General features: G+C 40.5%; 1 protein-coding gene across 3 annotated transcripts in view; it reads right to left on the bottom strand.

The window, feature by feature from the left end:
* The window catches only part of EMB (embigin), a 48,251-nt gene extending 42,228 nt beyond the window's left edge, over nucleotides 1-6,023 (bottom strand). Inside the window, exons 1-2 of one of the 3 annotated variants that reach the window (XM_031003500.3) lie at nucleotides 5,953-6,023; nucleotides 5,715-5,747 (exon numbers count right to left, since the gene is read on the bottom strand). Coding sequence is in view for 1 of the 3 variants with exons in the window: in XM_031003498.3 (XP_030859358.2) it covers nucleotides 3,816-3,927 (112 nt within the window). In the remaining 2 variants the exon portion in view is untranslated. Of the gene's footprint in view, nucleotides 1-3,815; nucleotides 4,419-5,714; nucleotides 5,748-5,867 lie in introns of those variants that run through there. The other 2 variants (XM_031003501.3, XM_031003498.3) reach the window with 2 other exon arrangements.
* Between the last annotated feature and the right edge of the window lie 6,112 nt (nucleotides 6,024-12,135).

The raw sequence follows: 12,135 nt of genomic DNA, 5'->3' as shown, positions 1-12,135 counted from the left end.
AGGTCAAGGCTGCCCTGAGCGATGAGTGTGCCTCGGTACTCCAGCCTGAGTGACAGAGTGAGACCCTGTCTCAAAAATTAAATGAATGAATGAATGAATAAATAAATAAAGGTAGGCTTATAGTTAATCTGTTCCATTTAAACAGATTTTGGTCTTTGATCATTTGATCAAAGTGCTGTCTGCCAAGCTTCTCCACCATAAAGTTACTTTTTCCCTTGATATTAATAAGCACATTCTGAAGAGTTACTTTGAATCTTTAATACTTTGTACCCCATCAAACTTTTCATTGACTCCTTTTTAAATTTACATCAGTTGGTACTCATGAATTCCCATATTATTAAATAAGTTGCAATCCACTAATATTATTATTTATTTGATGCTCAATTTGTCCCAGATTTGTCCAGTGGGAACCCCTTTAAATGTCCTTAAAGGTAAAAACTGCTAGCATGTTCTACTGAGATAGGGACTAACAATGTCAGACATATGTGGGTGCTTGAATAGTATTTGCTTCAAAAATATTTATTACTAGAAAGCTGCTGTGTTTGGGGTGAGAGGTTAGTAGGGAAGGGGGTTCATAAAGGGAATGCAAAAGCCACGTCCTCTGGAAGTTAAAAGGATCATTTTAAATGATTCTACTGCAAACATTTTTCAAAAGATAAACATGACCCATTTCTCCAATTTGTGTCATGTAATAGTAATAATGATATTTAAATACTCCCACTGATATATCCTTTACAAAGATATATGTCTTATTTAATCAAAAAAACCTTAAAAGAGTCCCTGTACCTAATTTTATTCCAGGACTCAAACTGTGTCAGCATGTCATTCAGTGCCAATCAGACATTGAGATGCATAGGCTATGCTGTCAGTAGTTCTGAACTTTCATAGACATTTCCAATTAGCTCGGAGAGACAACTGGATATTGTGTTTAAGCACCGTGTTTAAGAAAACAGGCACTGGATGGACCAATGCCAAATTTCCTGCTCTGCTGCTTAACTAAGTATGTGTAATTACTTGGGCAATTACTTGGGCAATTACTTAAGCCAAGCCCCAATTTCTTCATCTTGAGCCCAGAAGGTCAAGGCTGCAGTGAGCCGTGAATGTGCCTCTGCTCTCCTGCCTGAGCGACAGAGTGAGAATTCCCCAGGAGTGCAGAGGTTCTCAGAACTGCAATACTCTGAGATGAATTTTGAAAGGTTAATCAGGGATAGAAGAATTGGGGATACCCAGAAGGGAGAAAAATGTCCTAGACAATTCTTTTTTTCTTTTTTCAGCTGGAACTAAAAAAATGCTAACTCATAGGGCTATACATTTATAACTATTCTTATTATTAAACTTTGACTCAAAGTCTTAGGTTAACAGACAACCTGTGTCCAAGTATGTAGGTCTATACATCTAGGTCAAAAATATCCAGTAAACCTCACAATATCCTTTGGCAAAGAGAAAACTGAATTTCGCAGGGATCAATACCGAATCTAGAAAACAAGCTGAGAGTGCCTGACAATTTTTAATTCTGGCTTAAATTCGATGCTAACTTCATAACTTTTGTCTTGTACATTATTCCACAATTTTAGCTTACGTGGAGCTAAAAAAGCAGAACTTATACCATATACATAGAGTGACATCCCCTCCCCATTCATCTTAATGATTTACACCTTCATTTATTCCACTTTCATTTGTTTCCTACCTTTTTTTTTTTTTTTTCTCTTTAGAGATCTTCTCTGCATATCAACTTAACCCTGAGGCCTATGGAATAAGTATTTACCTAACAGTGCACTGTCTAGGCCATATCATTTTAAAGCTGTGGTTTTTAACCAGCTTAAAATCACATTTAAAGCTACATGGAGAGCTGATGAAACTCCTTAATGTCCACACTGAATCCCAAGCCAAATGAACCAGAGTTTTGCAGGAAAAGATCCAAGTATCAGGATTTTTCAAGCTCTCTGGTGATTCTGACATACAGTCAAGTAGAGAATCAAAGTTCTACAATGAATCCAGAATGCACTGGTTCTCAGAACTGCAATACTCCGAGGTGAACCAGGGATAGAAGAATTGGAGATACCCAGAAGGGGGAAAAATGTCCTGGACGATTCTGTTTCTTTTTCTTTCTTTCTTTTTTTTTTGAGACAGTTTTGCACTGTCACCCAGGCTGGAGCTTAGTGGCACCATCACCATCATAGCTCACTGCAGCCTCAAACTTTGGACCGAAGCAATCTTTCTGCCTTGGCATCCCAAGCACCTGGGACTACTGGTGTACATCACCACAACCGCACTTTTAATTTTTTTTTTTTTTTAATAAAGAAGGGACCTTGCTATGTTGCCCAGGGTGGTCTTGAACTCCTGGATTCCAGCCATCCTCCCACCTCAGTGCCCAAAAGTGCTGGGATTACAGGCCTGGACAATTCTTTATAAGTGGTATTATGGAAAAGAGATGTGGCACAAGGAAATTTGCGAAGCAACCCAAGATGTTCTGTCCAAGTTGTTAACAACTAGACATTTTAAAAGGCATTTATAAAAATTAATAGTCTTACCTTTTGATTATCCTTCGTTCTCTATGGTGTGTTACAAAAATTCCACATATTACAAGCCCATGAAAATAAATTCCCATGAGAGTTTGAAAACTTTTTGCAGAATAATGTCCCAATTTTAGTTACTGGTGGCCAATATTTACCAGCTTGAGAGGTGGTCTTTTATTACCCTTACTGGCTGCTAACATTTATGACACAGAAACTTGCAATAGGTTGGATGGAATCCTTTCAATATGAAAAGTAATTATAAACAGGTGAAGGTAAAATGGCAACTTTCGTGTTGGCTTTGTTAATGTTTTGCACGTAATCCCTCTGTCAAAGTGTCTTAATAAAACAACAAGCAAAAATCTCACACATGCACACACACACATGCACACACACATTTTGTTTTCAAAGACCACGGTGTAAAATGAAGATACACACACGTTATCCTGTAAGTTGTGGATCTTTGGTTGGCTAGTTGGTTATGATGTTTTTTCCCCTACTCAGCTCTAAAAAAACATCCTCGGCAAGGTGAGGTGGCTCACGCCTGTAATCCCAGCACTTTGGGAGGCCGAAGCGGGCGGATCACCTGAGGTTGGGAGTTCGAGACCAGACTGACCAATGTGGAGAAGCCCAATCTCTACTAAAAATATAAAATTAGCCGGGCGTGGTGGCACATGCCTGTAATCCCAGCTACTCTGGAGGCTGACAGAGGAGAATCGCTTGAACCCGGGAGAAGGAGGTTGCGGTGAGCCGAGATCACGCCATTGCACTCCAGCCTGGGCAACAAGAGTAAAACTCCGTCTCAAAAAAAAAAGAAAAAAAAAAATCCTCAAAGCCAACCCACCTGCCAAGAGGAGGGAAGGAGGTGATACTAGAGCCTTACTCTCGAATCAAGAAAAGGGAGTAGGCCTTGGGGAAATGTGGCTTTCAAAATTCATGCCACATTTGCCCAAGCCAAGTCGCTAGCTGGTCCCTGCAACCACCCACACACCCCACTGCCGTCTTCCTAGGAAAAACCAGACTCTGCCCTGTTACCTACGCGCCTGACTCGGGGCGCTGTTTGTTCAAGACTCGCCCCAAAGAGCGCAGGAACGCGAGCCGCAGCAGTTCCAGGGTTCAGCTTAGGTGACACAAACGTAGCCAATGGGAGGCCGCCGCCGACTCTCCCACCCGCCCTTACCAGCATCCCCGCGCCTCTCCCCGCCACCCTTGCCCAGCGCGCCGGCGATGCCCTCTGCCCGCGGGGACCCGAGCCTCGCGCACCCTCCGCCCTCCCTACCCTGGACCCTGTACCCATCACACCTGGGGCACTGCCGTCCGCCGAGCTTGGGCGCGCGGCAGCGAGAAGGCACTGGAGGAGGAGCAGCCGGGGCGTACGCGCCCTGGCCTCCAGCAGGCCAGGGAGGGCGCGCATGGCGCCAGAGGGTCCGCCTGGGTCCTCGTGGAGACTGCTCCCTCAGCTCGCTGCCGCGGGTGTCCAGAGTCCCTGCGCACACTCGCAGGTGGCCCGGCGCTCGCAGCCAGTGCCGCGGGCAGGACGCTGAAGAAAAGGCGGAATGGGAGGGGCCCGGCCGCCTTGCCCTACTCCCCAGAGACGCTCTTACCGCGCCCGGCCCTCCATCAATTATGCAGCCCTCAGCCGGCTGCTGGCGTTCCCGGATGTGCGGTGCTACTTTCCGGCTGCAGCCTCTCCGGCCTCCGCCCTCTCGGCTCTAGCAGGTCGGGAGAGAGCTTGGGCAGGTGATGTCTAGCCAATCTCGTGGAGAGAGGTTGAAACTCTGCTTACAGACTGGCCTTTGCACTTCACCTGAGGCAGGTTTCACTAATTTGCTTTGATGGGACAGATGAGAGACACTTTTCTCCTCCCGGACCCCGGACATCTTTGGGCTTTCTTACGAGGGAGGCTTATTTTTGCGCAGGTGTAAGGTTTTATCCAGCTGCCAGACAACTTGTGTTAATCTTTCTTTGCTTTGCCTACCAATCACACACATTCTCTCTTCTAGTCTCTGAGGGCTTAACTGATTTTCTCCGGATGAAGGTTTTAGAGTCCCAAGGCCCCATACCGTGTCTGATTTTACTTTATTTTTGTTTGTTAAGCCTAACAGCTTCTGAGGAGCCACCTAGAGCTCAAGAAGCAAAAGCTACTGAGAGTAGATACTATATAAACTGCATAAGACATTGACCTTTGTTAAATCCGAACACTCTTTAAGATAATGCTCTTACCCACAAGGCTGTAGCTTGGAATATTTAGTGCTCTGAACCAAATTAAATAAATTAGTGCTTTATCCGGGAGGGGAGGAGAAATCTATATTGTAACATTGAAACACATTGATTTGATTTTTCTCCAGGATGTTATAACGCATTAAAAGATATTTTAAAAATTTTTCACGAGCTGTGTTTCCTCTCCCTTTATTTTTTTGAAGTTCAGCTTTCACATTCGTAAATTCAAAATATATCAGCGTTAAAAAAAAAAAAGGATTGGAAATAACATGAGACAAATTTTGAAAATTGAGCTATTTAACAAAACCTGTGTTTATTCCAGGCAGGAATGGTTAATTTGTAATTGATACGTATTACTAAAACACGTCGTTTCTGGTTTAGTATTATATGCACAAAACTTTGGAAACAATGTAGATTCTTCAAATTGGCAGTGAGATAATATGAATAATACAATTCATGCAACAATATTATCTAGCAGGTGCCAGTCATTGTGTTCAAAAGAGGCTAGATAGGCACACATGCACAAATGCACGCATGCACACATGTACACACACACACATACCAATTAGACAACTGTTTATCCGTAAATGACAAATCTCAGAAAAGCCTCTTCTCAGAAAATTATGGTCACAATGATTAAAATCTTTTGAATGAAACTTTAAAAGATGCCTTCAAGGACTAAATCTTATACACCGTTGACCCTCTGAGGGCATTGACTGGGCTTGCTAAACCCAAATTGCCTAATCAATGGCTGCTACATCACACCTCTTTCTTTCAACCCTGCATCTGGTCTCAGGACTAACTGCACACATTTCCCTATAATTAGGTAGAGTGTCAACAGTAAGCACTTCTCACCTCAAACTAAACTGACTGACTTTTCCCAGTTCGTCTCATAAAATCCTTAGACACAAATTCACCCTTCTTAAAGAAATATTTTTTTCAGTTGAATCAGCCTATTTATGACCAGAAAAACTTACTTACCCAAGTTGATGCTGATCCCCACTGTTGCTTTTGCTGTTGGAACAAAAAAGTTGAGAAAGAAATATAATTCTCATTTTGCTAAGCATTTTGAAAGTCTTTTCATCACTGTTCCTGTTCTATATTTAGATATTTGATATTTCCAGCCTTACGTACATTCCACTTTTTCAAATGCTCCATATCCTTTAAAACCAGCTTATTGACTGCCTTCCCTATATAATTTTTTCTATCCCTGATTCACCTTTCAAAATTCATCTCAGAGTATTGCAGTTCTGAGAACCTCTGCACTCCTGGGGAATTCTCACTCTGTCGCTCAGGCTGGAGGGTGGAGGCACATTCACGGCTCACTGCAGCCTTGACCTTCTGGGCTCAAGATGAAGAAATTGGGGCTTGGCTTAAGTAATTGCCCAAGTAATTGCCCAAGTAATTACACATACTTAGTTAAGCAGCAGAGCAGGAAATTTGGCATTGGTCCATCCAGTGCCTGTTTTCTTAAACACGGTGCTTAAACACAATATCCAGTTGTCTCTCCGAGCTAATTGGAAATGTCTATGAAAGTTCAGAACTACTGACAGCATAGCCTATGCATCTCAATGTCTGATTGGCACTGAATGACATGCTGACACAGTTTGAGTCCTGGAATAAAATTAGGTACAGGGACTCTTTTAAGGTTTTTTTGATTAAATAAGACATATATCTTTGTAAAGGATATATCAGTGGGAGTATTTAAATATCATTATTACTATTACATGACACAAATTGGAGAAATGGGTCATGTTTATCTTTTGAAAAATGTTTGCAGTAGAATCATTTAAAATGATCCTTTTAACTTCCAGAGGACGTGGCTTTTGCATTCCCTTTATGAACCCCCTTCCCTACTAACCTCTCACCCCAAACACAGCAGCTTTCTAGTAATAAATATTTTTGAAGCAAATACTATTCAAGCACCCACATATGTCTGACATTGTTAGTCCCTATCTCAGTAGAACATGCTAGCAGTTTTTACCTTTAAGGACATTTAAAGGGGTTCCCACTGGACAAATCTGGGACAAATTGAGCATCAAATAAATAATAATATTAGTGGATTGCAACTCAGGGATAGAAGAAATGGGGATACCCAGAAGGGAGAAAAATGTCCTAGACAATTCTTTTTTCTTTTTTCAGCTGGAACTAAAAAAATGCTAACTCATAGGGCTATACATTTATAACTATTCTTATTAAAATTTGACTCAAAGTCTTAGGTTAACAGACAACGTGTGTCCAAGTATGTAGGTCTATACATCTAGGTCAAAAATATCCAGTAAACCTCACAATATCCTTTGGCAAAGAAAAAACTGAATTTCGCAGAGATCAATACCGAATCTAGAAAACAAGCTGAGAGTGCCTGACAATTTTTAATTCTGGCTTAAATTCGATGCTAACTTCATAACTTTTGTCTTGTACATTATTCCACAATTTTAGCTTAAGTGGAGCTAAAAGAGCAGAACTTATACCATATACATAGAGCGACATCCCCTCCCCCATTCATCTTAATGATTTACACCTTCATTTATTCCACTTTCATTTGTTTCCTACCTTTTTTTTTTTTCTCTTTAGAGATCTTCTCTGCATATCAACTTAACCCTGATGCCTATGGAATAAGTATTTACCTAACAGTGCACTGTCTAGGCCATATCATTTTAAAGCTGTGGTTTTTAACCAGCTTAAAATCACATTTAAAGCTACATGGAGAGCTGATGAAACTCCTTAATGCCCACACTGAACCCCAAGTCAAATGAACCAGAGTTTTGCAGGAAAAGATCCAGGTATCAGGATTTTTCAAGCTCTCTGGTGATTCTGACATACAGTCAAGTAGAGAATCAAAGTTCTACAATGAATCCAGAATGCACTGGTTCTCAGAACTGCAATACTCTGAGGTGAACCAGGGATAGAAGAATTGGAGATACCCAGAAGGGGGAATCTTTTTCTGACCTTTCTGGTCCAAATTGACCTTTTCCTCCTTGGTGAAATAAATATTGCAACAAGCACTTTGATACTCTCATCATGAAGCGTATAAAGGGGAAATAAGGGTCCTTTGTTTTCTCCCCTTGAGTTGGGTGGGCTCTGTGACTCCCCTAACCGACTGAATATTGCTGAAGAGATACTGTGTGGGCTGGCCAGGCGTGGTGGCTCACGCCTGTAATTCCAGCACTTTGGGAGGCTGAGGCAGGCAGATCACAAGGTCAGGAGCTCGAGACCAGCCTGGCCAATATGGTGAAACCCCGTCTCTACTAAAAATGCAAAAAAAAAAAAAAAAAATTAGCTGGGCATGGTGGCGCATGCCTGTAATCCCAGGTACTTGGGAAGCTAAGTCAGGAGAATTGCTTGAACCCAGGAGGCAGAGCTTGCGGTAAGCCAACATCGCACCACTGCATTCCAGCCAGGGCAACAGAGCAAGACTGTCTCAAAAAAAAAAAAAAAAAAGAGAGAGAGAGAGATTGTGTGAGCTTTCTCTTCCAGACCACAAGAGCTTCCACTTCCTTTCTCTTGGAGATCTTGCTCATGGAAGACAGCTGCCTAGTGAAAAGTACTACAGTATTATCCTGAGACTGCCACACTGTGAGAAACCCAAACGCCATGGAGGACCCCATAAAAATAAAGTCAGGTCAAGTAAAAAAGGAATATGAAGATTTATTATACATACAGAAGAATAGTTCACAAACCGGAAGACTTCAAATCAAAAGTAGTAAGAAACTTGACATGAGAGTTACAGTGCAGCTTATAAAGCATCAATGAGGAAGTGCATTGACCTCTACTGTGACTGGCTATTAAAAACATATTCCTTTTTGGGCAAGTAGAGTTGTATAAACTTATTTATCTGTAACAAATTGGTTAAATTTCATCATACTAACAAGAAAGGAAAGCTTAACTTTTGTTAATCATTAGAAATTGCATTTCAGAGAAATCAGGATAGCTTAAATTTTGGTTATGTGGCTATGAGTGGTTGACCTAAGAATATACTGTTGCCTCCATTTTGATTATACTTTAACAAATCCCCCATACAGGACCTTAAATCATTGTTGATTGTTTCCTTTGCTGTGCAGAAGCTTTTTAGCCTGATTCAATGCCATTTGTCTATTCTTTCTTGGTTGCCTGTGCTTTAGAGGTCTTACACAAAATGTCATTGCTCAAACTAACGTCCTGGAACACTTCCCCAAAGTTTTCATCTAATTGTTTCATAGTCATAGTTCCAGGTATTAGATTTAAACCTTTCATCCATTTTAATTTTGTTTTTGTGTATGGTGAGATATAGGGGTCTAGTTTCATCCTTCTACATGTAATTACCCAGTTTTCCCAGCACCATTTATTAAACAGACTCTCCTTTTCCTGTTGTATGCTCTTGGTGCTGTTGTTGAAGATGAGTTGGTTGTCAATGCATCGATTTATACCTGGGTTCTCTATTCTGTTTCATTGGTCTATGTGTCTGTTTTCTTGCCAGTTCTATGCTAATTTGGTTACTATAGCTTTTTTTTTTAATGTTTAATTTTTGTTTTAAGTTCCAGGGTACATGTGCAGAATATTCAGGTTTCTTATGTAGGTAAATGTGCGCCACCGTGGTTGCTTCACAGATCATCCCATCACCTAGGTATTAAGCTGAGCATGCATTAGCTATTCTTCCTGATGCTTTCCTTCCTGCAACACCCCACCCCCAACAGGCCAAGTATGTGTCCATGTGGTCTCATCATTCAGCTCATTCAGGTGAGAATATGTGGTGTTTGGTTTTCTGTCCCTGCATTCGTTTGCTGAGGATAACAGCTTCCAGCTCTGTCTATGTCCCTACAAAGGATATGATCTTGTTCCTTTTTATGGCTGCATAGTATTCCATGGTGTATATGTACAACATTTTCTTTATCCATTCTACCATTGATGGGCATTTTGATAGATTCCATGTCTTTAATATTGTGAATCTTTGGTTATTATAACTGCAGTAAATTTTGAAGTCAGGTAATGTGATGCCTCCAGCTTTTTTTGTTTTTTTCTTATTTTGCTCAGAATTGCTTTGGGTCTTCAGGGTCTTTCTGGTTTCATATAAATTTTAGCATTTGTCCTATTTCTGTGAATAATGGCATTGGTCTTTTAATAAGGATTGCATTAAATCTGTAAATTGCTTTGGATAGTATTGTCATTTTAGCAATATTAATTCTTCCAATCCATGACATAGATTATCCTTATTAATGTTTTGTTCAATTACTTTAATCAGTTTTTTATAGTTATATTTGTATAAATCTATCAGTGTTGGTGCACAGATGTATATAACGGTTACATTTTCTTGCTGAATTGACCTTTTTATCATTATGTAGTAACCTTCTTTATCTCTTTTTACAATCTTTCATTTGTAGTCTATTTCCTCTAATATAAGTATAGTTACTCCCACTCTCTTTTAGTTTCCAGTTGCATGCAATATCTTTTTTCACCCCTTCACTTTCAGTCTATCTATATCTTTAGAGGTGAAGTGGGTTTCTTATAGGCAGCATGTAGTTAGGTATTGTTTGTTTATCCATGCAGCCACTCTATGCCTTTTAATTGGAAAATTGAGTCCATTTAAATCCAGTATTATTATTGATAAGTAGGGAATTGCTACTGCCATTATGTTGCTTATTTTGTGGTATTTTGAAACTCCTCTCTTCTTTTCTTCTTTTCTCACTCTCTTCTTTTGTGGTTAAGTGATTTTCTGTAGTAGTATGTTTTAATTTGCTGCTTTTTAATTTTTGTGAATCTATTATAGGTTTTTGCATTATGGTTACTATGAGGTTTACAAAAAATCTTGTAGATATAACAAGTTATTTTAAAGAGATGACAATTTATCTTAGATCACAAAGAATAGAAACAAACAAAAAATGAAACTTCCACATTTTAACTTCATTTCTCTCTCATTTTGAATTTTAATTGACTTTACATATTTTTATATTACCTATCTCTTAACAGGTTTCTGTAGCTATTATTGTTTTTGATAGATTTGCTTTTTGAGGCTTCATATTAGAGTTATAAGTGGATTGCACACTACAATTATAGTATCAGAGTATTCTGAGTTTGTTTCCGGAATTTATTCCTTCTGGTGGATTCTTGGTCTCACTGACTTCAAGAATGAAGCCGCAGACCTCGCAGTGAGTGTTATAGCCCTTAAAGGTGGCATATCCAGAGTTTGTTCCTTCTGGTGGGTTTGTGGTCTCGCTGACTTCTGGAATGAAACCACAGAGCCTTGTGGTGTTACAGCTCATAAAGGTAGTGTGGACCCAAAGAGTGAGCAGCAGCAAGATTTATTATGAAGAATGAAAGAATAAAGCTTCCACAGCATGGAAGGGGACCCAAGCAGGTTGCTGCTGCTGGCTCTGGTGGCCAGCTTTTATTCCCTTATTTGGCCCCGCCTATGTCCTGCTGATTGGTCCATTTTACAGAGTGCTGATTGGTCCATTTTACAGAGCACTGATTGGTCCATTTTTACAGAATGCTGACTGGTGCATTTACAACCCACTAGCTAGACAGAAGAGTTCTCCAAGTCCCCACCTGACCCAGAAGCCCAGCTGGCTTCATCTGTCAATCCCGCCTCTAAATAGGACACCCTAACTGCTGTGGGAATTGTGCTATGACCACTTTACTACTTCTTGCTGGATAGAGGGAAAGAAGGGGCCCAGCAGTGGTAGTGTCCTCCAGAGGGGAACTCTCTAGGCCAGCCAAAGGGCCAGTGAATTGATCCAGGGGTCCTCAGTAGAAGTTGTTAGTTGAGCTCATTTAGGGTTCCATTTGTAAGACCTCTATAGCTTGATGGCATGGATCCTGGAGGAAACAAATTTGACAAGGAGGTTAAAAACACATGGCCGGAAGGTGAGTAATAGCAAGATGGCTGAAACAGGACCTAGAAATGGGAGAAGCCACATTGCCCAACTCCAGAGTTTGGTATAAGAGTTTGAAAGGCATTGTCTGATTTAAAATGCCTTTTCCTGTAAATGCCAGGCGGCATTTTGTACTATCCCTGACTGGTTAGTGTAAAAACAACAGTCTTCCCCTAAGAAAGTGCTGAGTCCTCCTTTCTCAGCAGTGAGGAGGTCTAGGCCTCGGCGGTTTTGGAGAGTCACTGCTACCAGAGTCTATTTGGGATTGTAGAGTAAGGATAGATTTTGTTATTTTTTGCAAACTGTCTGAGAAATCCTTTGAGATTAATAGCAAAGAATAATTGAAATCCCAAACTTACAAAGTTTTCAACAAAAGTACAGTTTGCTAAAAGTTAACAGTGTAACATGTATTATCCTACTACCACACACTAAGAACTCGTTCCATCCATATTAACTTAGAATTGGTATAGATGGCTCCTTCCTGATTCTGTAAGTACTTTAAGGTTTGGCTGAGTGCAAACAACTGGCACGTTTGAGCAGACCAATTATTAGGC

The sequence above is a fragment of the Gorilla gorilla genome, chromosome 19 (assembly GCF_029281585.2).
Source record: "Gorilla gorilla gorilla isolate KB3781 chromosome 19, NHGRI_mGorGor1-v2.1_pri, whole genome shotgun sequence".
NCBI classification, from domain to species: domain Eukaryota; kingdom Metazoa; phylum Chordata; class Mammalia; order Primates; family Hominidae; genus Gorilla; species Gorilla gorilla.
Note: the sequence above shows the minus strand (reverse complement) of the source record. Positions and strands in the feature narration are given on the sequence as shown.